The 27,447-nt window shown below is 45.6% G+C and overlaps 1 protein-coding gene across 14 annotated transcripts in view; it reads left to right on the forward strand.

The window, feature by feature from the left end:
• The window catches only part of BPGM (bisphosphoglycerate mutase), a 35,894-nt gene extending 8,924 nt beyond the window's left edge, over positions 1–26,970 (forward strand). The window contains exons 1-5 of one of the 14 annotated variants that reach the window (XM_080600516.1): positions 9,170–9,187; positions 9,655–9,746; positions 15,003–15,658; positions 22,908–23,178; positions 23,854–24,006. In XM_080600516.1, the coding sequence (XP_080456642.1) occupies positions 15,058–15,658; positions 22,908–23,178; positions 23,854–23,866 (885 nt within the window). In that variant the 5' untranslated portion in view covers positions 9,170–9,187; positions 9,655–9,746; positions 15,003–15,057 and the 3' untranslated portion in view covers positions 23,867–24,006. Of the gene's footprint in view, positions 1–9,163; positions 9,188–9,309; positions 9,456–9,497; positions 9,747–15,002; positions 15,659–16,064; positions 16,158–17,438; positions 17,757–22,907; positions 23,179–23,853 lie in introns of those variants that run through there. The other 13 variants (XM_080600515.1, XM_080600514.1, XM_080600518.1 and 10 more) reach the window with 13 other exon arrangements.
• Positions 26,971–27,447: the final 477 nt, after the last annotated feature.

Genomic DNA, 27,447 nt, shown 5'->3' on the forward strand with positions numbered 1-27,447 from the left:
AGAGGTGGCGGTGCCCGGCGCTGGGCCCCCCGGCAGAGCCCGGTGACCCCATGTGCTGGGGCAGCCGGGCGGCGAGAGAAACCTCAGTGTGGTTTTACAGGGGAAGAAGCAGTTCCTTTCCACCCAGACACCCGGAGGTGCTGTTATCTACGCTTTACAGACTGGGACGTGAGGCATGGGGGAAATGTGACGTGCTGAAGGGCACGCGTGGCGAAGCTGGGAAGGAAAAGTAGGTCCTCTGTTTTTTTAGGATCTTAACAGGCCCGTCCTTCTTCTGGTAAATTCCAGAGTGGCCTATCTTTTCTTTTCAGTTTTAATTTTTGCCATTTTATTTGTACAGGCTACAGGCACATCACTATGGCTTGTTTTTAATGACCAGTGCATTCATAGGGGAGAGTTTCACAATGCAGAGAGAGATGAGTGTAGAAGAGAAAAGGTGACCTATAGCTACAGGATCATTGTAGAAGTCACATGTAATTAGTGTCACAGACTAATGCATCCTTCTGCACAAAAATAACACAGGAGCCAGATAATGGACAGGAGAGTGTATTTTAATGTTTGCACACATGGGGGCAGAGTTAAACTTGTGTGTGACAATCGCTGCTTTTGAATTTCTTCAGTAATATCTTAGCAGATGGAATTGCATATTGTGTTCTGAAGATTTTGTAATAATGAGAAGGTGGAAATCTCTTCCTAGGTCCTTTTGCTAAAGAGAATAAAAAGGAAAAAGAATTGAAGGTGGCTTACACTTGTAAGGAATATAAGGCACCAAAATTTTCTGGTAGGGTCTCAAGAGACACAATCTGAGTTCTGAAGAGGAAAGTAGCAATTATCACTAACATACCGACTTTCTGAATTGTTTGATCCTTAAACTGGAAAAAAAAAATCCTTTTCTTTGCTGTGTTTTCCACTGAAATGAGTGAGACTGCTTCTCCTGCTTGAACTCACTGCTCTGTCGGAAAAATATTCCCAAACAGTGCTTCTAGGAATTGTTATGCGTGGGGAGGAAATCCAGTCTGTTTTCCACCTCCTCTTAACCAGGCACTTAACTTACAATATCCCAGGGGAATGTCATGTATCCCAGGGGAAGCAGAAAAACTGTCCAACGTCTGGAATAGTTAGATTTTTTTATGACTGATAGCACTCGAATGTGTTCAGCACCTCCAGCTTGTTTTGACTGCAGTGATCAATGGGGATTGTGGATTGTCTACAGCTGGTAGAAAGGAACACACATGTTACAGACTTGGGGTGTCAAGTACACATTTGTGTCCAGAGCCTACTTCTGCTGGGAGATCTGCTATTGATTCAATGGGACTGGAGCAGTACGTTTGTTAAAAGGTCCACCAAGAGCATCAGCTGTGCCTTTCTACAGCCAGTCAAATGCCAAACTCCGTATCACCTCCTTTATATATTGGCGCTGATGTCCTCAGAGTGGATGGATGTCAGGATTTCAGCACTGTGTCTGTTCTCCAGTGCTTTGGCACCAGACATCCCTGTTCCCTCTGCAGTGCACAATGCAGTCGTGGTGATGGCTCCAGCAGTGAGAAAGACAAAATTGCACAGGATTTCCATCACAGTGCTGGCCTGTGCATGCTGACATCTGGGGGAAAGAACCAAGGACAGCAAGAAAAGTAAGAACTGACCTTTTCCCAAGCACTTTTCCCACTCTGTAGTGTAAATGGGAAGGCTCAAGCTGATTGATCAGGGGCTGGGATATTGTGCCAGTCTGAGAAAGCAGAGCTGCTTACAGTGGTTTATGGCCTTTTTTGCATTTTTCCTTGGTGCTGTTGTGTCACCCTGTGGAGAGAGATGAACTTCCAAGAAGCACCAGCCACATTCTGACACTACCACAGCACACAGAGCTTCAAGTGATATGTTTCGGCTTCCAAGGAAGCCCCAACAAGTCTGGCTCTGAGGCTGTAGTAGAGAATACTGCTTTAAACAGAGGAAGCAGGGGAAACTCTGGAACATGAGCTTGTAACTATCCTGAAGAGAAGCCTTTTAACTTAGCAGAACTGGAGGAAGCTAAAATTTTAGCTTGGTGTTAAAAACGAGGGGTAACTTGCCAACAAGTGGGTACCTGAGGGCACGTGAGGCAGGAAGAGAGAGTTAATAAAACTGTCAGGCAGCAGGGAGCAGACCCCTGGAGGCACCGGAGGAGGTGTTGACAGCAGAGAAAGGCAAAACAAGGCATGTTCACAGTATTCCCAAAGTATAATATGGTTACATTTTCTTCTGAGTCTTGTCTACATGAAAATCTTGTGCTGTTTCATTATGCTGATGCAAATGCCTTTTTTGGACACATATCAGTTGAAGTACGTTGTATATTACCTTAACTTAAATCTATTCCTACCACTTCAGTTGAAACAGTAGAAAGCACTCTTCAGTAAAATAACATCTATCCTCCCACAGAGTTAGCGTTAATTTAATAGCATCAGTTTTTGAGCTGGTTTAATTAAACTGCAACTTCCTTGCACAGGCCAGGACTGGTTGCTGCGGAAGGCAAGCATGCCAGTGTCTTGCGTGTCTTTTCTCAAACTCATAAAAAGAAAGCTCCTGATAATAGACTGGAGAGGTGGCTTAATGTGAGACCGGCAGATTCTCTGCCTGATTTTCTCCAAGTCAATCCCTGCGAAAAGAGCAGGTGCCAAAGCATCAGCAAAGGCTAAACCTCCTCAGTTATTTCCATGGAAGAGTGGGCTTTGCAGTGAGGGTATAAGCAACTGAAGGACAATAGGGAGGACACCATGGCCAGACTCCAAACCCAGTTCATCCACAAATTGAAAATTCGCTTGTCCCACACCTACATTCCTGTCCAGTAAATGTCTGTCGGTAGGCATGGTTATCAAAGGAATGAGATTTTCCTCTCTCATGTACACAGACTGTAAGTTTTCCAAAACTTGTCACTTTTGAGAACAGTCTGCTATTTTTCTTGCCAAGTGGAGGCTATTGTCCTCGTGGAAAAATATCTTCATGCTCCATTTCAAGTTTTAGCAATCAGCTGTGTCTAGTTTTGACAAGAAAAGGGATGCTTAGAATGCTTTAACAGCGGAGGAAGGTATGTTTTCCATTTGTGAAACACAAATGTGTTGAAAATATTTTCCTCATGTTTGAAAACCAAAACAAAACGAAGCCCACAGTAAAAACAATGAGTTCATCTTGATTAGGAACAACATGAAAAATACCGCTGTGTAATCGTTCAGTTAGAGCTGAATGGAAGTTGCTTTATAACCTGAACTCATACACAACAGGGGAACCCGGCTGTTTTAGCTAAGTCACTCATGTTTTGATGTTTTGTGAATGTGTGGGCAGAGCCTCATGTGGTCTTTCTCCTGTCACACGGCAGGACCCACGGACAACGTGAACATCTAGTGGGCATGTGGAAGGTCCAGTGATTCCCAGAAAATTTTGACTCATTGTCCTTCCCTAATTTCACTCTATGCTCCAGGCTTGCTGCAGGGTTGTCAGATGGGCTTCTGCTCTTTCAGCATTGGTCTTTTCCAGGGTGTGCAGGGAGGAGGCCACGAGTTGCAAATTGTTCTGGCAGGATGCTTCCAGCTGTTGTTTTGCCTGGGGACTCTCACTCATGTAACCAGAACATGTGAGGAACCTGAGGGGCTGAGAAGAGGTGATGGCCACACGTGGTGTGGGTTGCTGCAGAAGCTGGGAACGTAAATTTGGCCTGCGTGTGCCCTCAGCAGCCCTGGTGAACTAGATGTAACTGAGCAGACCAGCTTCTCTGTGTCTAAAGTTTCTAAATACCTGTGAAAGGACATGAGACCTTGGTGAGACGGCATAGGCCTCATTTTGTGGTATCCTTCTAGAGGTACTATAACAAACAAATGATAATAGTTCCTTATCAGATACATGCTACTTCTGCAAATGCCTTCTTAAGAAGGGCAGGACCATACTGCCTGGGATTTATTTTCACAGATCCACTGAGTTGAGCTCAGTAACCTATTTGGTATGTTTTGCACAGAAAGAATAATGGCAGCATTACTTAATATTTAAGTAAGTACTAGACCCATTCAAATCGTCAAATGTTGGCTTGTGCCTAGTGTCTCTGGGAAGCAGAAAAGTTCGGCATTTTTTCTAATGTAAAAAAAGGAGATGCTGAAATATAGGCAAAATATTTTTTCCAGGTTCTGTGGACGGCTGGATCTGATGGCAATAGAGAGGAAAAGAGTGATCCTGTATCAAAAAACAACAAAAGTCAGACCCAAAATGATTTAAATTAATAGATCTCCATGTGAGCAAAGCAGGTGTGAGATGAAAATTAGACTTGAAAAATTCTGGGAAGTTGGAAATCTTGGCTCTCCATCCAAGCATGATATTTTTGCATGAAAGGCAAGTCCCAGCCGCCTTTCCACTCATGCAGCTTTTTCATTAAAGAAATGGAAGGGGCGGGAGGGAGCATGAATTAACTTGTGATATACAGCTGTTGATTTAGGGACTTAACTCCTAAAGTTGCCTGGGAAACAGTCCTGTAAAAGAAAGGCCTGATTTTTTGGCTTTTGTAAGTCAGGGGCAACCCCACAGCATTCTGAGAAGTTACAGTAAGGTAGAACGCTGTGACTCAGTCCTGCTCTTTTTCCAACCAGGACACACAGGGCAGATTTTTTATACTGAAAACTCAATTTTTTTTGCTCAATTCAAAACCAAACTAAACATCAGTCAGGCTTTTTTTTTTTTTTTCTTTTTTTTTTTTTCTTGTAAACTGGTATCTGCAAGAGAGCCACATACCATGGAAAGAAACTTAGAGCAGCACAGGACAAATCTTTGTGATTTTTAGAGTGTTTGTGAGAAAACAAACATTACAATTAGAGATGGAGACAGCTCGGCACAAGCACACCCGCAAGTTCCTGGTTAACCTACTGGTCACTGTAACATGGAAGTAAAATCTGCTAAGCAGCTCTTTAAAGATGAACCGCTAATTTCTAACAAAAGGACATTAGCACAAGCAAACTCGAATATGTCTCTACATTCTCTACATTCTCTGTTCTCTACGACATTGGAGATCCTTTTTTTTTTTTTTTTCTTTTGGTTATATTTGCCCAGATTCCTACGTGCTGTTACCATGCTCTAGTATCAGCAGTATCCAGTTTGTTTTTTAACTAACTTATCATGCCTTCACTAGACACCACGCTGCTGCTTTCTTTTTTTAGAGGAGCCCCTTTTGAGTTATCTCTTCATAGACAGTTTTTTACTGACGTCTGATGTCTGCCGCACTTTGTTTATCATGACGGGAAAAAAAAGCAGATTCATCATGGGATTTCCCTCTCTTTTGATATTGATACAGTAAGTTAATTTGTACAGTCTTGTGACTAGAAAACAGTGAAATGCCCCAAACCAAAAGCTGCAATGTAAAACTCTCCAAAAGCAGAAAAATTCAATGAGCTTTGTAGATCTTCAGAATGCACTTCTTGGTTTAAAAATGGGAAAACTTTTGGTTGTGAGAAAGAATTTTGTTTTCCCAGCTGTTGGCATCCTGTACAACTTTTTTAGAGCTGTTCTGGGGCTAGAACTGTACCTGTTAATGTGGGCTGGATACCTGCATATCTTTGCCTTGAAGGAGTACAAAAGCAATTGCCAGGCCAGTGTCTGAGACAAGGGGGAGTTGCTGTAATCTCCTTAGCTGTCTAAATTGGTGTTTTAATCATCTTACATTTACTTTAGAAAATACATCAGGTGTATCTAGGCATACAGGATGTGTTTTGGAAAAGAAATTAGACAAGGTAGAAAAGTGCTGGAACGTATACCATTAAACTTGAATGTTTTCCTTCAGAGCCTTGGGATACACACACCTTACTGTAGCATCTAGGCACCTGGTGTTTGTGGTAAGGTGTTTGTCTGAAGATGTCTCAGGGCTGTTCTCATTTACTGTTGCAATGGTTTTGAGGGCAGAGAGAATGTAAGGTTTTCCCCATGTGTATGATTTCAACTTGGGATATGCAGAAATAAAATAATTTTTTAAGTTAAGATTTCAGATGAACAGACAGAAGGCATGTTTTATTTCAGAAAAGTGTTCCAGAACATCTCCAGGGACTCCCTTCATTCCTCAAAGCACAACCAATTAATACTTCAGACTCACATTACCAAAGCCTTGCAAGAGGGGTTACATAAATTCAATTCCCTGTCTTGGATTTGGAGTATGATGCAGCACATAGCAGCTTCCCTCCATCTGTTTTGCATATAATGAAATGAAGGCTTTGATGTATTTTTTTCCTTTTTATCAGTCTATCACTTATTCCGTGATTCATGATACAGAAAAACATATACAGTCACTTAAAGACTAAAGCTACAATGCTGGTAACAAATGTGAGATTACTTTGAGTGCTTACCCACTCAATCCTTTTATTTGAACAGATTTTTCTCCCAGGCAATGGAGTTAAAGTAAAAAACTCCAACCAACTAGAATGCTTTACTTGTCTTCCACATGGATTTATGCTTTTGGTTTTGACACAAGGAGAAACCACACAAGGAGAAACCACTCAGATGCGTGAAGCTATATATTGCCTCCATACCCAAACGGGATGAAAGCCCCACTGTATTTACAACTGAAAGCACCATTGTATAAGGCACCAGCAAAACAGAAGGTGAAAGAGGCCATTTGCTGAGGAGCTTAAATCTAATTCAGTGACTAATTGGTGTGTGGGGGAAGCCTCACTGCTCTGTCAGGTATACCCCCAAGTTTTAGTTAATAATAGGCTTGGGTTAAGATGTGGTTGTGTGATATATTGGCAAATAGGGGTAGGTGTGTGATGAAAAATTACTGACGCATAGGCATGCATGCATGAGCCAAAAAAATGTTGAGAACCACTTGTCTGATGAAGTCAAGATGCGGTGAGTGGCTGTAACAAAAAGACAGGTGTAGGACTGGTGTGTCCTTACTCAGTATGTGCTCTCTGAGCTCTGATGGAGAAGGCTTTGTTGTCCTTGTACTATAGACCAGAACCTGGTGTGTTAGAGATGTATGAAAAAGTTCAGGCCAACGGGAATGTGCTGTGGTCTCAGGGACAGGGGAAAGCTTCAAGTATGTGAATGCACACAGGTTTTCATGGGACTCAGCTAAATAAGAGGGTTTAGAGAACAGGCTTGGGTGAAAATGTGATGCTTGTGGACTTCCTGCAAGATAGGAAAAGAAAATGTGGTATATTGTAAGGAAGGGTATCCCTCCTGGGTAGCACTGTCCTGCCAACAGGGAGGTTAACACACAGACCTCTCCCAGACCTCTCTCAATACAAATTTGGCCTTGTATGGAAGTGGACCATCAGATAAGTGGCAGAGAAATGATTCAGTCCTAGAAATGTGAGACAACAATAGCATGGATAAAAGACAAAAAAAGACAGGATCTGGAGCTTGCGTAGAGGAAAACCCGTCAAAGTGTTGAAACTGGCCTGAATGTACGCACATATGCAGAAATAAAGGGTGAGGATTTCCTGGGCACACATCTGGGTGGCAGGGAGAAAGGTCATGTTGCTGGCAGCAACCAGAGGAGGAAGGGAGTGGGGACAACCTAGGAGGGAAGACACGATTTCACATAGTAGAAAAACACCCAGGAGGAAGCTTTGGAGAGAAGGTTTAGAGTTATTAAAGAATATGAGGATTTGATTACAGAAACTTCTTTTGAAGATGAAATTATTAAGGAAGACAGCTCATATATCAAATAGCACTAAACAATGAGCTCAGGGTGTTCTGGAAATTACTATGGGGATGTCTGCAGTGCTTTATGGCAAATACACAATCTAGCTTTGAACAAAAGAACTGTTCTCTGAAAACGTATCAAGGGCATTGAGCATAATCAGTACAGAATCCTCCTGTTTGCCACAGTTTTTGCCAGTCATTAAGCTGCCTTTCTTCTTTCCAACCCTGTTTTCTTCTGTGCCTGCCTCGCTCAGATCCCGGCCGTTCTTCAGAGCAATGCAGTTGTTCTGGTGCCCAAGCAGAAGCTTGTGTGTTGAGGAAAGGAGTTCCCTAAGCTGCTGCTTCTGCAATAAACATTCCAGTGAAAAGCATCTGCTACGGCCTGGAAGGGTTCCAGAGCAGAGACCCTGAAAAACACAGCCCAGCTGGTCCACGAGATAATTGCTGCCAAAGGAGCGTAGCTGTCTGCAAGAAGTCGGGAACAGGATATGGCTTGGACTGTCGGTCCTTGTGTAGTTTGAAATGCGAATCAGAGTCACTTGGCTGCTTTTGCCATGCTAATGAAACGATCTTGTTCAAAGAGTAGCGGTAATAAGATTATGCATTTAATGGCCGTGGAGGTCCTGGCTTGTGTCCTGTGGCTGTGACTGCATATTGGCCTGTAACGCATCTTTCTGTTAATTGCATTCTTACCCACTGAAGTACAGCCCATAGATACTGAGGTCCTCAGGCTCAGGAATACCTATTTTTCTCTAGTATCTCTGCCTCTTTACCTCATAGGCTCCATCGGTTGGTTTGCCCGTGCTGGACCCACGGACCCACCTCCAGAACTGTGCACGTTGGTGCACGAGGCGTCGGGTGTGATCCAGGGCAGGCAGGGTGATGGCAGGTGTGCGATCACACAACATGGAGCACCAGCCTTCCTCTTCACCAGGTGGAGCCGAGGGGTGGTGGACAGAAGGCCAACTGTGTCCTGGGCGCCATCAACAGAGGGGTGGCCAGCAGCGGAGGGAGAGGATTCTGCCCCTCTGCTCTGCTCTGCGAGGCCCCACCTGGAGCCCTGCGTCCAGCTCTGGGACCCCCAGCACCAGAAGGACATGGACCTGTGGGAGTGGGCCCAGAGGAGGCCACGGGGCTGATCAGAGGGCTGGAGCACCCCTCCTATGGAGACAGGCTGAGGGAGCTGGGGTTGTTCAGCCTGGAGAAGGGAAGGCTCCGGGGAGACCTCGTTGTGTCTTTTCAGTACTTAAAGGGGGCTTATAAAACACATGCCGGACTTTTTGCTTGGCCAGACAGTGACAGAACACGGGGGGGATGGCTTCGAACTACTGGAGGGGAGCTTTAGACGAGACGCCGGGGGAAGCTCTCCCCCCACGGGCGGTGAGTCCCTGGCACACGCTGCCCACGGGCCGTGGCCGCCCCAACCCTGGGCGTGCTCCAGGCCCGAGCCCACCCCTCAGGGAAGCCCCGCCCCGCCCCTCCCCCCGTGCTGGCCGCGGGGCCGCCCGCCGCCCGCCCGCCCTGGCCGCCGCTTCCGGCACAGGTGACCTCCCGCCCCGCCGCCCCGCCCTCCCGCGGCCGCGCCCACGGGCGCGCTCCGATTGGCTGTGGGCGCCGCTCATCCGCCGGGCCGCCCAATCGCGCCCTCCGCTCCCTCCCCGGCGTCACGGGCGCGCGGACGCCGGGGGTTTATAGAAGAGCTCGGGGGGCAACTGCTCAGCGGCGGGAGGAGGGCGGCCGGGGTTGGGGGTGCTGCTGTGGGGCGCGGTTGAGGCGGTACGGGCGGGCCGCTGCCCCCCTCCCTCCTGCGGGTAAGGCGGCCGTTACACGGCCTGAGGGGGCGGCTAACGGTCGGGGGGCTCCGTGAGGGGGCAGGCCGGGGGCTCCGGTGCGGCCCCGTGTGTGGGGTGCGCTCTGCTTTCGTACAGCCCCGAAGGCAAGCGGTGGCTGGCATGGCATAGCCGCCTGTGGCTCCCCTGCGCGAGCGGTCGGTGTGTGCTCCTCCTGCAGGCAACAGCCCGGTGCCTGGGGGCCCTGTGAAAAGCAGAGCAGCTGTCGAGTCTGCTGGGATCTGTGGGGGCTGTCCCTTTGCCGTAGGGAAGGTGAGTAGGGTTGTTCCTGTGCCTCGCTCTCAGGCTGTGTAGCTAAACGCTTCCGTAAGTCTGCTGATGTTCAGTCAGCCCCGTGACTGCCAGCCCTTTCTGAAGGGTGGTGATTCTCAATCCTTCAGGAGTTCTCAATCTCCTGAGCTGGAGTTTATAGTCCTCAGATGGTCCTAGGTCTTTGTATAAGGCTTTTCTTTGTTAAATTCACTGAGCTGCTTTTTCTGGACCCAAAGTACCTGAATGTGTGTGAGCAGGTGCATCTCCTTTATTGTTGGATCTTGTTTTTTTGTACTAAATCTTAACATGATGTTGCAACTGACTTGATTTGTTCTTGTGGATAATATGGTTGATCTGAACAGAGAGGTATTTGCAGCTTTCTAGGGGGCTGTGTTTTATTTAGCTCTTGCTGTGGATGCCGCAACTTTTAATGGTACCTGTGGGCTGTTGGAGAAGGTACCTTGGCTCTGGATGGAAGTGCTGTCTGTAGTTCTTGTTGTAAAGCTGGTATCTTATAAGGTATGGTTCACTACTATGTCTGACTGATAGGAACATGACAGCTACATCTTAATATAAGTTGATTTCTTTGCATAGTGTGCAATTGATGGCTGAGTGGAAAAAGCAGGACATGCAAGGGATTTAAACTGAGATGCTCCTTGTGCTACATAAAACTCAAGCCTCTTCTCTGTGAGATCAGACTTTATCTTGTATTTACCAACGGTCTGTTGTCTATCAGACAACACCTGCTGATATTATGTAAAACTCTGGTAGCCCTTAGCTTCACAAAGCCTTTGAGCTGTCCCAGTAGTTGGAAGCTGTTGCATGGTGTGCTTGTGCAATGTATGTCCTTTCCTCGCATGGTGAGGCATGTTGCTCTGGAGCTGGTCAGTTTGGGTGCTGGACCAGGGTGATTTCTTGAGCTGGGGAAGCCCCAGGGTAGTGGAGTGACCTCCTGGAAACCCTTGCATGGGTTGTGAAAGCTACCACTTGAAGAATAGGCAGCTCTGGGGTGTGCTAGTGACCGCAAACACGCACAAGGGAAGTGTGGCATCCTGTGTATTTACTGGCACTTGCAGGGTCGCAGTTGTCTGGACACAGTGGTGGGCACTTGACTGAGGGTAAAGGCTGCAGCTCCATCTGGGGTTTCCTCCACCTCCCCCAGAGTTGCTTGATACTTCCACCCAGACAGAGCGGCTGGAGAGACAGGCTGCAGCGTGCAGCTCAGACTGCAGGCAGTGCCCAGACCTTTCCCTTTTGGTGGGGTGGGCAGCAAACCTGCCTGCAAAATGTGTCTCTGGGTAGAGGGCCTCCTGCAGGAGGTGCTGAGAAGGCTGCGATATCAGGAAAGCTGAGGGGGAGTTAGGTGGTTCCATGTGTCATCTGCAGAAAACTCAGTCAGAAACTTGCCTTCAAGCCCTTAGAGAAGGGAGTGAAACTGAAAAAAAACAGCAATGGAAGCTTGTTACAGCAAAGAGCAGCAGGAGGAAGAGACTTCCCCTGTTGCCTATGTTCTGCCCTCGCAGAACCACTGGACTGCAGAGGAGGAGCCGTCATGTCAAGGGAGATGTGGGTGTTGACTGAGCCAGCTTGGTCTGTTCACTCTATAATGACCCGTCCAACCAAGAAACGGAGATGGATGATAGTAGTAGGGAACTTTCTTCTGCGGGGATCAGGAGTGGCTATTTGTTGATCTGACCTACTTGCAGGAGGTTTGCCGATGGGGCTTTTATTAGGGCTGTTGCCAAGAAACTGCTGAGCCTTGTACAACCCACAGATCACTGTCCATTGTTGTTTTAATGTGGGCACCAACGACACCGTCAAGCAGTCCAAGGTATATCACAGAGGACTACAGAGCCCTTGGAGCATCTCTAAGAGCCTCTGGAGCACAGGTGGCTCAATCCACTGACTCAGTCGTTTGATGCCAGTGCCAGCAATGGATGCCCAGAGCCAAGGAAGGGGTCAGACCAGCAGCAGAGTGCCTGAAGAGCAGCACAAAGGAATGTCAGCCACTCCATCAAATAAAAGTTTCATTAGGAACCAAGCTTAAGTGCTTCTGCTTGAATGCATGTGGCAAGGGAAATAAGGGGAACTGGAAGTTTTAGTTCAGTCTCAGGGCTGTGCTATCATTGGCCTCAGTGAGATGTGGTGGGATGGCTTGCCTGTCTGGAGATAGGTGGGGTGGGTGTTTTGGGGTTCTTTAGGAGAGATAGGGAAGGAGAGGAGGTGGGGTAGCCCTGTATGTTAGGGAATGCCTTGGCTGCGTGGAGCTGAGTGGTGGTGATGAAAGGGTTGAGTCTGGTTGGGAGTCAGGGAAAAGGCAGGCTGGTGGGGGAGAAGACCAGTATGGCTGAACAGAGCTTCTGGAACTGAACACGAAAAAGTTCGTGTACTCTGGAAAAAGGGATGGGCAACACAGGAGAACTGTAGAACTATTGTCAAGCTGCACAGGGTGAAAATTAGGCTGAAGCCCGGCTGGAACTCAGTTTGGCTAGTGCAGTAAAAGACAATTAAATGCTCTTATTATATCAACAACAAAAGGAGGATTAAGGAGAATCTCCATACTTTATTGGATGTGAGGGGAAAGTTAGTGATGAAAGATAAGGTTGGGGTACTTAATGCTTTTTTTTGCCTTAGTTTTTATTAGAAAGGCCAGTTGTTCCCAGGGTACCCAGCCTCCTCAGTTGGAAGACTGACAGGGAAAGAGATGAGTAATAATTCCTATAATCCAATGGGGTGACCTACTACATCTTTGAATGTTTTTAAGTCTGGGGCTGGGTGGAATTCATCCAAGGGTACTGAAGGAGCTGGTGGAGGTGCTTTCCAAGGCTCTTTCAGTAACTTATTAGCAGTTCTGGCTAACTGGGGAGGTCCAAGTTGACTGGAAGTTAGCAAATGTGACTCCGAGAAAGGAGGATCCAGGGAATTACAGTGTGACCTCATTGCTGGGGAAGGTTATGGAGCAGATCATCTCGAATGCCATTGCATGGCATGTATGGGACAACTGAGTGATCAAAAAGAGGCAGCATGTGTTCATGAAGGGCAGGTCCTGCCTGACTAACCTGATCTCCTTCTGAGACAAGATGACCTGCTTAGTAGGTGAGGGAAAGGCTGTGGGTGGTGTTTACCTGGCTTGTAGTAAAGCATTTGACACCACTTACTACAGTGCTCTGCTGGAGAAACTGGCTGTGTATGGCTTGGATGGGTGTATAGGGTGAAGAAATCAAAGCCACAGCAAATGGAGTTCAAGCCAGCTGATGACTGTTCACCAGGGCTGTTTTCTAGGCCTCAGTCTTGTTTAACACTTTCCTCAATGATAAGCATGAGGGGACCAAATCCACCCTCAGTAAGTTTGCAGACAGCATCAGGTTAGGTGGGAGTGTGGATCTGCTTGAGGGCAGGAAGGCTTTGCAGAGGGATCTGGATCGGCTGGATCAATGGGCCACATCCGAGAACAGGACCTTCAGCGAGGCTCCGTGCTGGGTTCTGTACTTGCGTCCTAACCTGATGCAGTGGTACAGGCCTGGGGAAGAATGGCAGAGGAGGACCTGGGCGTGCTGGTCAACAGCTGGCTGAATGTGAGCCAGCAGCATGCCCGGGTGGCCAAGAAGGCCAAGATTGTCCTGGCCTGCATCAGCAGTGGTGTGGCCAGCAGGACCAGTGAAGTGACTGTTCCTCTGTACTCAGTGCTGCTGAGGGACCAGAAAGCAAGATTTAATGAGTGGCTGAGGGAACTGGAGAAGAGGAGGCAGAGGGAGACCTCATCACTCTCTACAACTACTGAATGGAGGCTGCAGTGAGGGTGTTGGTCTGTCAAGTGACAAGTGATAGGACACGAGGAAACCATCTCGGGTTATTCCAGAGGAGATTTAGACTGGACATCAGGAAGATCCTCAGACAGGGTGGTCAGTTATGGGAACAGACTGCCCAAGGAAGTGGAGTTGCCACTTCTGGAGGTATTTAAGAGGTGTCTTAATGTGAGGGGTGTAGGTCAGTGATGGGACTTGATGGGGTCAGGCTGGTAGCTGGATTCTTTTGAAGGTCTTTTCCAACCTAGATTTTTCTGTGATTGTGGGTGTAAAGGAGAGCTTAAGATGCTGTTGGCCTCAATACTTTGATGTTGGCTGTAATGAATTCAATTTCTCTATATGCTTTTTGAAAGTGTTTGGTAAAAATGAATGCTGATATTGTAGTGGGTGCTTCCCAAAACCCAGGCTGTGTGGGTTTAACTCATACTACAGATGGGCCTGAATTTGAGCCACATGGAGTGTGACTGAAGCAGCTCCAACTGATTTATAAATATTACATAAATATTTAATTTCTGGGAATCCAGTCGTAAGTTAGGTCACAGTTTAGCACCCATGGAAGACAACCCAGAATTCCTGTTCTATAGTCAGCTGAAATAGAGAAAGGTGCTGTTTGACCTCATGGATGTGTAGCTGTATTTATTGAAGACAAAATGCCAGTTTTACCTATGGGGAAAAAGTAGAATCATAAATCCCAGCCTGTAAGAACAGAAGTGGAAAATGGGCTTTAAAGTCAGGCAGAGGGATGGAATACATTGTGAAATGAGTTCTGGGCTCCATGAGATGAGGGCTCACTAGCTGTGCATCGCATCCTAGGATTCTCTTGTGGCATTTGAGTGTGGAGGAATGGTTGAGGAGGTAGCCCGGAGAAAAATAAAGCAGAGACTAGCAGATGAGGAATGCTGGGGAGAAAATGTGAGGAAACAAGTTATGTGGAGCATAATTATGGTCAAATCTCATTTGAGAAAGCTAATAAGCTTCTGTGGTGGCTCTCTCCAATTGCTGAGTCTCACAGTTGGTGTCTGTGTGCCTGTATTCCCTTGGAGCTGGTGTGGGCCTGGGCCGCTCTCAACCTTTGGCTCCATGTCTTGCCCCTAATTTCATGAGTCACCACAGAGTGAGGTCTGCTTCTCTGATTGGGAGCCACTGCTGTTGAATGAGGCTCTATTTAAGCACTTGGTGGAAATCCGTGGGCAGGAATACCTTGTGCAAATCTACCACTAATCAATTGGGTAAGTGGGCTTGTCCCAGCAAGCTGCATGGAGGATGATGCTTTTCCTCACATGCAAGGGTGGAAAGGAATTCAAATCCAGCAGACCTTACAGGTAAAAACATACTCATCAGACATTAGTCTTCGGTTGTTTTGATCCTGATAGTTGTCTGCTCTTTGCTGCCATATTAATACTTGTAATGCGTTATCTGTGGGTTGTGTTTGTGTCTCATCTATGCCCAGATGCCTCATTGCTAGATGCCAGACCTGTGTTCATCTGTGCCAAGCTGCAACCACCATGGCTAAGTACAAGCTTGTTCTCCTAAGACATGGGGAAGGAGCCTGGAACAAGGAGAATCGCTTCTGCAGCTGGGTGGACCAGAAGCTGAGCAGTGATGGGATAAGGGAAGCTCAGAACTGCGGCAAACACCTTAAAGCCCTGGGCTTTGAGTTTGACCTTGTCTTCACCTCTGTACTCAGGCGCTCCATCCAGACTGCATGGCTGATTCTGGAAGAGATGGGCCAGGAGTGGGTCCCCATTCAGAGCTCATGGCGACTGAATGAGCGCCACTATGGTGCGCTGATTGGTCTCAACAGAGCAGAGATGGCTCTGAATCATGGGGAAGAGCAAGTGAAAATCTGGAGGAGAAGCTATGATGTTACCCCACCTCCCATAACTGAATCTCATCCCTACTATGAAGAGATCTACAATGACCGCCGGTATAAATGTGGTGATGTCTCCCAGGATAATCTTCCGAAGGCTGAAAGTCTGAAAGATGTGCTTGATAGACTCCTTCCCTACTGGAATGAAAAGATAGTGCCAGAACTCAAAAGTGGCAAAATGATCCTTATATCTGCTCACGGCAACAGCAGCAGGGCACTGCTCAAGCACGTGGAAGGTAAGGGTCTTCCTCTTAGCCTTCCCCTCTTCCCCTTACACACCTGCATGGAGTTCTGCATTTTTCTCTGTAGTGTATTGCTCATCTGGACAATGTAACGTTTAATGTCTGTGGTCTACAAGGAGAGTGAAAAGTTCACCTACTGGAACAGGACTCAAACTAGGGGCTGAAGAGAGGTGGGAAGAATCAGTTGGGTTAACATAGTTGAAGAGCGCCGCACTTCCCTCTCTTTTCGCTGCTCATTTTAAACAAGTGTATTCAGACTAACTTTGTGGTTAGTCTAGACAAACTCTTCAGACTGTTTTTTGCATTTATTCAGCTGTTTTGCCAGAAGGGTTGAAGTCATAATCTGTTTATTAAACAAGCATTGCTTTAACATGGTGAAAAAAGCTGTCTTGTGTTGCAGGATGTGTTCTTGACTTTATTGTGGTGTTCCTTCTTCTAAGGATTCAATCCTGGTGATTCTTAAAAGCTTCTGTGACAGGGAGTTCCGTAGGAAGTAGGTACTTGCTAAAGCTTATGAATGTACTGTAATATTTCCAGATATAGAAAATGCCTGCCAGTCAACAGCTAAGCTAGTAGCTTAGCATAAGGTTGATTATTTGGGACCTGGAAAGAAAGTGATTTATTTTTTGCTAGATTATTCCTTCTCTCCCACCTCTTTATAATAACATGGCTTCTAGTATAAGCAAACCTGAACTGGAAGGAAGTGTATGTATTTCTCTATGGGCAGCGTAGAATTTAGCGACTACCGTGTGCATGAGAGCAGTCTGCTAGGGATATAACTGTGAATATTTGCAAACTGGATTGTGCCCACTCAGTTTTCTCTAGCTCTAAATTCCATGTACCTTCATAGCTCTGACTCTGTAAGGCATGTTTTGCATGCAGGCATGCTGGAACAGTCAGTGCAGCTGATGCTGTAGTGGGAGTCAAAAGCCCAGAGGATAAGCACACCCAGGTGGCTTCCAGAACTACGGAGGCAGTGAATTCTGTCTGGGGTACAGATCCCTCGGATGCAGGAGGAAGGCTGGTTCAGCTGGTTCCACTGATGTGGTCAGGATGGCTGTCCATATGTGAAATGATTTAAAAATAGAGGGGATAAAGGGACAGGAGGACTCCCAACCAGTGTCCCCGCCCTGCCCCCTAAGAACTGAAGCAGTGCAGGAAGCCATGCTGGCCAAGCTGTCTAGGTGTGAGATGCCACTTTCTGCGGAAACCCTGGGCAACTCTTCATGCAGTTACGTACCTAAACTAGAGAGGACAGCATCAGCAACTGGTAAAGGTTATTTTAAAATGTGCCTGGTTTCCTTTTCTCTTTGAGATCAGTGAGAGTAGTAGGTTAGAGCCAGCTGCAAAGCTTTTCTGTGGACATCCTAAATTAGGTGCAATTCCTTAAGAGCTGCCCACATTACAACTGCAAAGGAGAAAACAACCAAACAAAGCAGACTTTTCTGTATGGACCATACCTCATCCCTCCCAGTGCATGCCTGCATAGTTAAATGTGAGGAATCCTTGGCAGAGGATCTAGTTCTCTTCACCAAGGACTGTCTATCAGCTACCTCAGCTCCCACACAGGAGCAATTGCAAGAGATGTGCTGGCTCTTCTCTGCCCTAAGCAGTGGGGATCTGGATTGCTGCAGAGCTGTCCTGAAGGGTGGCGTGAGCAGACCTTTAAGACCCGATATTGCCACCTGCATTTTTGCCTATCTCCAATCTATGTCTAGTTAGATAAGAGATGCCTTGTCTGTTTTCATGATTTTTCTCTTTTTTCTCCTGAAAGGTTGTGAGCTGCTCTGGAGCCTTGCTGGAGCTGGACCTCATCCAACAGTCTTTAAAGTTTGTTAGCCTGCTGTACTTGTAGCACCCATTGTGGAGTGGGCTTTATTTTGTGGGGGCTTTTTATAACAAACTGTCTTACACCTGTGGGAAGTGCCTAGGCTCCTTTGTCTTCACTGGAGCTTTGTTTTTGGGGCACTGAGGAAAGGGGCTTCAAATTCTTCAAGCAGCAGTCATAAATGACTGCTTGGGTATCTTAGTAACAAGTTAATTGTGGAAGCTGTAGCTCAAGCTTTAAATGGCAATAAATATTTTCACTCAATTTGAGTTGATGAAATAATTCCAGTTGTTTTGAGGTGAAACTTCATGTCTTTTCTCAAAGGTTTTGCAAGTTATCCTTGAAGTCCCTATTTCAAAGTGTTTTTTTCAAAACAGGCATTCAGTTTCCTGAATCAGAATGTTTTTGTTAATTGAAAAAGCGGCTGTTTTCCACTTGCACACAAAAATCATCAGAGCAGCGGAATGTCAGGCGAACAAGACTTTGATTGTAGGTTTGGACTTTGTTTGTTTTCTCAGTGCTCAGGGTAGACCTCAGTAGGGTAAGTGAGATGTCTGTGGGATCTGTCACAGTTTCCATGTGATATTTAAAAGTAAAATTGCTGTAGCCTTGCTGAAAACAGTATTTAACAAAAAAAAAAAGCAACTGGATGGTCATGTTGTATGCACTCGGATCAGAAACAGCAGCTGCTCTCAGAGCTTGCTGTTTGGTCCCTGTGGGCTGAGTGACCTCTCCCAGAGGGTGCTGGTGGCCTCCGGTGAGGATGCTGGGCAGTGGTCCTTGTAGGTAAAAGCCCTGTGAATATGATAAATGCCACCAAGGAGACAGACACATGGCTGTGATGTGTCACAAAGATACAGCATTGGTGACAGATCCCAGTTGCAGTAACTAGGCTTGTCTAGTCCTTTCAGAATATTCATCTTTGCATCATCTGCAGGTGATCTGTGTGATGATGCTAGTAATCATTGCCAATTAAGTTGGCAAAGGAGTGGCATCATCCCACTCTCTGGCTGTGCTCCTGTTTTTCTTGTGAGCTTGTTGGGCACTTTTGAGTTAGCTTTGCCTCTAAACTGGCAAAACCAGCAAGGAGTGGGTAGCTTTCTGCCCTGCTGGTGGCTGAGTCTGCTCAGGGAAGAGCGTGGCAAGTGCCTGCGGGTAGTACAGGAAGGTTGGAACAGCCTGACCCAGATCTGGAGCTGCGAGGGCATGGCTTCGGAGACCAGTTGTTAGTGACTTCCAAAGCTGGAGTGTGAGGAGGACCTGTGGAGTCACGTCTTCTTGAGCAGACTGGTTTGGGGCACATTTGTGAGAAGGTGGTGATCTTTTCCACAAACTTAGGCTAGTAAAGGGAAGAGTTCATCATAGCGCACTACCTGACAGAAAGGCAGTAATATTAGCGTATCAGGCCTCTTGCTTGAGGGACTCTGAACAGTGCTTCAGCCAGAGATGGGGTCTTTTGCCGAAGCCCTGTCCAAGAACAAGGTGTATGCTGGTAGGCTCCAGAGTTGCATGCTCAGAATTGTTGGTCACAGTGTTGCTGTGAGTTCCTGGCTGTGGTAGTGTGGCCTGGGTCACTGCTGAAGGACTGTGGGCCTTTTTCACCCTAATGGCATAGCTGGCAGCTAATGCTGTTGGTATCAGATCTAATCTGTGACTGCTTGAGGAGTTTAAGGCAGGCTGTGACTCCTCTACTGCATGAGAATACTGTAGTGTAAGAAAAAACATGGATCTATCTCATGGGATTGGCCTCAGTAATGACCCCTGTCAAATTCAGGCCATGATCAGGATCTCATTTTGTAATGACATAGGAGAAAAGCTTGGCAGATGTAAGGGTGAAACATGTCGATAATATGCTGCAGCAATGGTAGTAGCCCACCTCTTGTTCCCCAAGTCTGCACAGTGAGATTAGATCCTGTAAAGATCAAGAGCTAGATTATAACACAACCTACTTCTGCTACTTCACTGAAGCTAGGTCCTCTGTCAGCCTGCATGCGGCTGGCACCCCTTTAAGGAGGGCAGCATCAGGTCCTGGGTATTTAACTTTAGACTAAAGCTTCAATATTTTCATTAAGATTGTGGGAAGGATGCAAGGACCTGATCTGGATCTCAAATACAAAGCAGTTCTAGAGCAATACCATTGTAGATGAATTTTCATCTGCTAGATGAATCATCTGTCCTCAAGTGTAGCTAACAAGCAAGGAAGGAGGGGTGTTGCTGTTATCAAAAGATGTTCATGGAATGGCTTGAGTTGCAAGGGACCCTGAAAGTCATCTGGTCCAGCCCCCTGCTCAAGCAGGGGTACCTACAGCAGGCTGCCCAGGGCCACGTGTATGTGGCTTTTGAAGATTTCCAAGGAGGGGGACTCCACAGCCTCTCTGGGCAACCTGTGCCAGTGTTCCAGCACCTGCACAGTAAAATGCTTCCCAGTGTTCAGACAACCTTCAGTGTCCTGGTGCTGGGCACCACTGAAAAGAGCCTGGCTCTGTCTTTACGCCCTCCCTTCAGGTGTTTATGTATGTCAATAAGATCCTCTCTGAGCCTTCCGTTCTCCAGGCTAAATAGTTGCACCACTCTCTTCCATCCATCAGAGGAGAGACGGGATTCTTCAGTCCTTTAACCATATCTGTGGCCCTTCCTTGGACTCTCTCCAGTATCTCCATGTGTCTTGTGCTGGGTAGCCTAGCAGTGAACTGTGTGTGGCCTCACCAGTGCTGAGTAGAGAAGGCTCACCTCCCTGACCTGCTGGCAATGCTCTGCCTAATGCAGCCCAGCTTAGTGTTAGCCAAGGGCACGTTGCTGGCTCATGTTCAGTTGGTGCCCACCAGGACCCCCAGGCCCTCTTCTGCCAAGCTGCTTTCCAGCTGGGCGGCCCCCAGCATGTCCTGGTGCCTGGGGCTGTTCCTGCCCAGGGGCAGGGCTCTGCACTTCTCCTTGTGGGACTCGACGAGCTTCTGCTGGCCCACTTCAGTCTGTTGAGGTTCCTCTGGGTGGCAACAAGACCTTCTGGTTTATCAGCTGCTCCTTCAGGTTTTGTCATCTGGTGGTACATTTTTTGCCCCACCATCCAGATTATTACTGATGTTGAACAGGCCTGGACCCATCCTGGGGGTACACCATTAGTTACTGGTCATCAATTAGTCTTTAGACCACTGGTCTCCACCCTCAGAGCTCAGCCATTCAGCCAACTTCTAGTCAAGGTCTTTGACCAGCTCTTCAAACTATGTTGTGCTTCTTTTGTTGCTCTGACCATAAGAATGGGAGGAAGACTAGGGAAGAACATGCAGGGAGGGAGGGAGGGTGGGAGAAGCTGAACCATCTCTTGTGGGAGTTGGCTGTAGGTGCTTTAACTTAAGCCCCATGGGGTTTGCCTCTGCAGGACTTGCCAGAGTGCTAGTACTTCAGAGCTACAAGATACAAGTGAACTTTGAAGCTCGAAGAGATTTGTGGAGAAATGTACTTTGTAGTAGATCTGTGAAGTTAATACTGAAGGACTGTCTACCAATGGAAGTCTCCCCCTGTGTACTTCACACCTTAAAGTAGCAGCCTGTTTGGTCATCCAGTTCAGTTAAATGAAGTTTAAGTGAGCTGGAATAGCTCTGAATGTGACATTTGTCAAATCTTTAAGTGCTGTAACAAATTCTTATGATCATGTACCTAATTGCTTCCTGCTGTACAGCTAATAAAGAACCAATGTTTAAGAGGTGCTCAAGAGAACATGGAGAATGTCCACTTGAAAAATGCAGTTGACCAGTCAGCATTTTATCTGGGGTCCTAAAGAAGGCTCCCTGAGTACTTTGGTAGTGTTTGTTCTCATGATTACTTCCTTAGGAATGATTAAACCTCTTTGGGGGAAAATCTGCTTCCAGCAGCATGGACTCAGCCCTGCTGAAGGATACTTAGGCTTTAGTATTACACTAGAGGGAAGAGTGTTGTTGCTTCAGTGGTCTCATTTCCTGTTGCACCTTGTAGCCAGCAGTTGAATTCTTGTCCTCACTTCACTCTTCTTCGTGTATGAGATTGGATGCAGTTGTAACACAGGCCAGGTCAAGTGAAATGCAGGAAAAGGTCACTGTGCTATAGTTAAAGCACATGAAGTAACCAGATAGCAGTTTAGCTTGCTCTTGGAATGGCCAGAGTGTAAGATGTGATCTCTTACTGTCTTCCTAGCCTGCTAGGGGGTGTTCTCTGGGCATTTTGCTTGCTTGTGTCAAGCCTGATCAACATCTCTCTGGCTGGGCAGAAGTGCTATACAAATAGAGTAACAATGCTGAAATAAAGCAGCAGGACACTATTGGTTCTTCAGGCTTTTCATCCGTCTCAACCCAGAGCTCCAGCCTTCTGCCCGTGAGGCAATGCTTCCACTGGAGGAAAAATCCCAGTGAGAAAGCCAACATTCTTGCCACAACTTGTTTATCCCAGGCTGTACTTCTTATTTGTACATCCATACTAGTTGTCTCTGGTGTGGTCGCTGTGTTTGCTACAAAGGTAAAATGCATTTCTGGGTCTGTGTAGCAACAGCCACTTTTATTTAATCCAGATTTAGAGGAAACCTTTAAATATCCTGGCAGCTGACCGCATTGTGGTTTGCCTAAATTCTCCTGTATGACTTCATCTGCTTTGTTTAAATCTGGATGGTTTAGTCTGGGAGGCTGAATGAGAGGTGGGCAGAACACTTCCTAGGGCCAGATTTTTTGTGTGGATACATGGTGACATATGTTAAAATCTGTGTTTAAGAATCCTGAAAATAAGATCTCAGACAGCTTGGCTGCTTGTTTTGCAAACCAAAGTCCTTGAGCAAAATGCTTGTGCCTGGTAAATGGACTTTCCCATTGCGCATGGTTACAAAACTGTAGATGCTCCTTGGTGCTGTTATGTAGGCCTGGGATTCTGCTCCTTATAACAGGTGAATTTACCCTTGTATACAGGGATCGATTCAACTGGCAGAGTATGTGACTTTCTTGATGAACTGATGGCTCAATACAAAACAAGGAGCTTTTTGCAAGGGTTTATCTGTTTCTTGCTCCATTTCCTTCTGAAACAGCTGATCTGCAGCTAAACTAAGTGCTTGGTCTAACCAAAACAAGAAGAGGTCACTGCAAAAGTTTTGTGTAGTCTCAGGGTGGTGGCATAAAATGATTGTCACCTCCTGATTACTTGTTTTTTCTGACCTGCTGTCATACCACTGTTGCTGAGTGGCTAGATTTTGTTTTTCTCTTAATGTGTTGGCTCTGCTCTTTTACTTAATGTGAAAATTACTGGTAAATTTACACCCATGTGTTCAGAGAGCCACCTGTTTTGTCAGCTGCTCAAGAGAATGTTTTCTTGTCCTTTAGTTTATATGGAGTCATTGTTTTTTAGAAGCCTGTGTGCTTTTTGTAAGCATGAATTACTTGAAGGTGTCCTACTTCTCAACAGCAGGCAGGCTGAGACCTCAAGTGCTTCTTAAAGCAGAGATGGAAGGGGAAATACTGATATTCTTCAATTCTGGACAGAAGAAAGTTGATGTCATCAGGAGCAATGTCTCCAGTCATTTCTCTTTAATGCAAACATTTAAACTCTTTAAAATTTTACTAGAGGCTTGGTCTCAAAATTCACTTGGATGCTTTAGACTTGTGCTTGATGTCAACATAATCAGAGGTTTCATTGAGATTGGAGCCCCAGAAAATGCATGGAGTTTTCTCCACAGGTATAGCTTATCTTTAGTTTTCCTGCATTTCTGTTTCATTAAGTTGTATAATTTGACTTCCTTCTCTTCCTCTTTCCTTCATATGAAAGTGGAAATGGGTATCCTGATCTAGTAATTCTGGTGGTAATACTGTAGTCAAACAGTCATAAGCATGCTTTTGAGAAATCAGGTGTGAGCAGTGATCCCTACACTGGGAGACTTAAATACTGATTTAAGATTTTCTCCTAAATTCTCCAACGGCTTCTCATGCAAACTAACTGTATCCTGTGTCTTTAAAGATAGCTGTATTGGTTAATTATCAGAGGGCTTTATGTTGGAATAACATGTAGACTATAATCTCTCCAACTGTGGTGTATGAATTGTGAAGATGTAGAGGAGAGCCTGTGTCCCCAGTGCCATATATTAAAGGGCAGTTTCTTCCTGTTCAGTTCACATGTAGATGAGAAAACGAGGTAATTGTCTTTGGCTTGTCAGAAATTCCCTCCTGTAGCTGTTCTTAAAATGCTAACCAAGCTGGGGTCTCGCTGGGAATTGACCCTTCAGCAGCTGCTGGTGCTGCTGGAGGCTGGAAACAGTTCTTGATCGTTTTGAGACGGGTTAATATTGGAAATAAGGCTGAGCACATATGCAATTAAGAACGTGTTCACTAGCTGTAACTGTTTTTTTCTTTGGCAGGCATTTCCGATGAGGACATCATGAATGTTACTCTCCCCACTGGTGTGCCCATACTTCTCGAACTTGATGAGAATCTGCATCCCCTGGGCCCTCACCAGTTTCTTGGTGATCAGGAAGCTATCCAAGCTGCCATCAAAAAAGTGGAAGATCAAGGGAAAGTAAAATCTACTGAGAAGTAAAATCCTACTGATGAACACAATTATTTTCAAAGTGTATGGTAGTGACTTCTGTATGACTGCTAGGTTGCACTGTGTGAAAGTCTCAATTTCAAGCACTAAGTAATTGGAAGAGATAATTGAGTCTCAGGTTGGCAGATGAACCGTCTGCCTTTCAGAAACTGGAATTGAAATCTCAACATGAGGTTATGGATACTGAAAAATGAAATCAAGAGATCATTTGGGTAATGGAAACTTGTGGGGCAGTCTGCCCTAGTTCTAGAATTGAGGAAGGCCCCCTAATATGATATTGCCATCTACCCATAACTAGAGCTGATCTGTTAAGGGGAAAAGCGCTGTACAGCACCAGCTTATTGGACTAATTAAGTCCAGGTTGTTACAGGCACTAACACTTCACTGACAGAGTGGTGTCAAGTAACAGTAACCCAGTATGATTCTTTGTCAATGGCTGTGGCAGTCCTTCAGAACACTTTCAACCCTCTTTCCTTTGGAGGTCTCCCAAGGCCTGTTCAGGGTCCAGAGGTGAATTTTGTAATGGTGTTTGGACCGTTACAGCTATCACAATTCTCCTTACTACACTATGCTTCAATTTTTTGAGGAATCTAGAAGATATCCCTCTTTCACCATCTTTGTAAAGCCTAGCATGACTGCATTTTGCAGATGGCAGCAATGAGATTCAACTCAGACTAACCACAGACTAAGTACAAGTTTTCCTGCTCTATGTTTAAATGATAACTTAGTCCTTAATGAGCAACCTGAATAGCTTTGAAACATAAATAACATGTACTAGAGACTTGATCAGTTAGAATGATTCATGTTTACCTCAGTGAAACTTCATGTATGAAACCCCTCTCCAAACTTTCCTGAGTTGCAAGGAACAGATAAATCTGTCCCATAGTGATACAGCTGTGGCATTGTTTGTACTGATTTCTCTGGAGGGCAGGACGTGATGGGTGAGATGTGTAAGGTGTGTTACTGTGGGCAGCTCATACAGCTATCAAGCTTAGCAGGGAAGGTTATGCTGCAGTGCTTGGAAGTAGTTTCTTATGAAGCTTTCCTCACAGTCATAGCTGGATTCCTACAGTGACCTTGCTTCTTTGCTTGGTGCTAGGCGTGAGTGGTTCACTGTTGTTGGGTGTAGTACAGTGTTCAGGCAGGGTAGTTCTGGTTTCACTTGCAAATGTGAAACTATTGTTACTTATATTTAGGTCTGAGTCAATGTCTCAACATTTGAGCATCTGAATTCTGATCTCAGTTACCAGCATGGGTGGCACTTGTATATGCAGTATGAGCTGAATGTGTCCTCAGCATGGCCCAGCTACAAATCCAAGAAGCTGATGAGAATTTCTTTGGTATGATGGTATAACCACTTTAGAAATCCTAGAGTAGCTCCTTTGTAGTGAGCAGTTTTGTAGCTTGCTTTGTAAGTGTGAAGATGCTCCTGCTCTTTGAGGAGAGCAGTGTGATGGTGTTGTGCTTCTAACAATCTCCCTGCTATATGGAGGGAGCCTTTCTGGATCAGATACCAGCTCACCTTAGCGTAGCGTGTACTCCATGAAAGACTTCTTGGCTAGATTGTAGCTTCTCTTACCTGAACAATGCTTGGGCTTCACTTGTTTTATTTTGTAGCCCTTGCAATAGGAACAAACTACTTGTTTCTTCTTAAACATAAAGATGGCAATGAACATAAAGCTGGTAGGTTGCCTTTTTTTGTACAAGTCAGGATATTCATTTTTTCTCTGAAACCCTGTTAGCAGCTTTCCTGCTACTAGATTTGTGACACTGGTTGACTTCTTTCTGGGTTTTTAGCTTTCTGTGCATAGTTACTCATCTTAATTGATACTTTGAGTCAGTCTTGTAGAGCTGCATTGTTGATCAGAAAACATTCACCTGTCAATGCCATGTGGGAGGACCACTGGCACTGAAGTGATGAATGTTTCCCCAAACATTCAATAATGTATGAAATCTTTTTACCAAGTGAAATTCCTTGTAGAATCATTACCAAGGCAAACCTAGCCACGTGTCATCAGTGGGAACTGCATACATCAGGATGTGTGAGCTTACAGAGCATGGCTGTGAGTGCCTGTATCCTTTTGGCATTGTGGTATTGTAATGTAGGATTTCTTGAGGGCTTGAAACAGCTGGGAGTATATGTGAAAACAAAGTCAGCTGAACTGGGACATTCTCTAACAGAAGAGAGCATTGATGTTTGATCTTCTCTGAGAGTGCACTGGGGAATGGGAAGGTGGATCATTGTGAAGAGCATTTATATTTATTTCTGCAGCTGGATGTAGTTGATTGAAAACAGCCTTTCCAGATCCATGGGTGGTAAGAAAAGAACAGTGATGTTTTCAGGTAGCACTGTTTCTGCAGTGCTTATCAAGACAGGAATAGTGATAGTGCCCTGGGAGGTTGAACTTCATTTGCTTTGGTTGTGATGCCAGGATTTTACATGTACATCTGGCAGCAATACCACCTCCCAAAAGTATCAGGTGGAACCAACTGGGGATTTCATTGTACTCTTTAAGATTATTTTAACACCTTGTAGTACTTGTTTCTGAATAGCCTTGTAATTAAATTTGATTCATAAAACATCTGTATTGAAAAGAAACCAGCTTTCAACAGTTGCATCAGGAAGGATGCCTGCTCTTCAGGCATAGCTACATTAGAAGAACTGAGAATCTTGCTGCTGCTGGCTTTATAAATCAGTGGTTGGAAAACACTCTTCTGCATGTTTGAGTACGCCTTGAAGTCCTGTAGAGGTAACCAGTGTCACTGCAATGGATGCCATGGATGTGGTTGATTGGATTTACTTATGTATTTTTAACTTGTGGTTCAATAGCAGTAATAGCTGTAGAATAACTTTTGAAAACCTTTTGTAAATATGGTAGAGCTGAGAGGTTCTTTATAACTCAATAAATTCACCTGAAATAGAACTTAACTTTGATTCAGTCTCTTTCTTCTAATGCCTTCCACTTTGCCACCTTTCTAGGATGGATAGGTAAATAAAGCTGTGACCTTCAGGGGCCTGGAGCTCATATCAAGCAGTACTTGATCCCATATCATGCGGTCAGTTGGATAAAAATAGTTAAAGCAAACACTGCCTCATCTTTATGTGTGAAGAAGTCTGTCTGGAAGGGAACACATACCTGTTTGAAACGATGGGGACATTTGCATAGGAATAGCAAGTTAAACATAATTAGTTCCAGAGCACTGGAGCGAAACAAATGTTCACTGTCCATGTTTGCTTTTTGTAATCACTATTATTTGATGGTGTGCCTAAAATTGTAGCTTCTGGACATGAAGCCAGCTCCTTCACTCTCCAAAAGACTGATGTCAAGCACAGTTCTGACTCCAGTGAAAAGTGCAGGGGGCTGCTTTGATCTGCTGTTGATCTTCATGCGGAAGGCCTTATGTA

Source organism: Anser brachyrhynchus (genome assembly GCF_964034855.1).
Source record: "Anser brachyrhynchus genome assembly, chromosome: 1".
Taxonomy (NCBI): Eukaryota; Metazoa; Chordata; class Aves; order Anseriformes; family Anatidae; genus Anser; species Anser brachyrhynchus.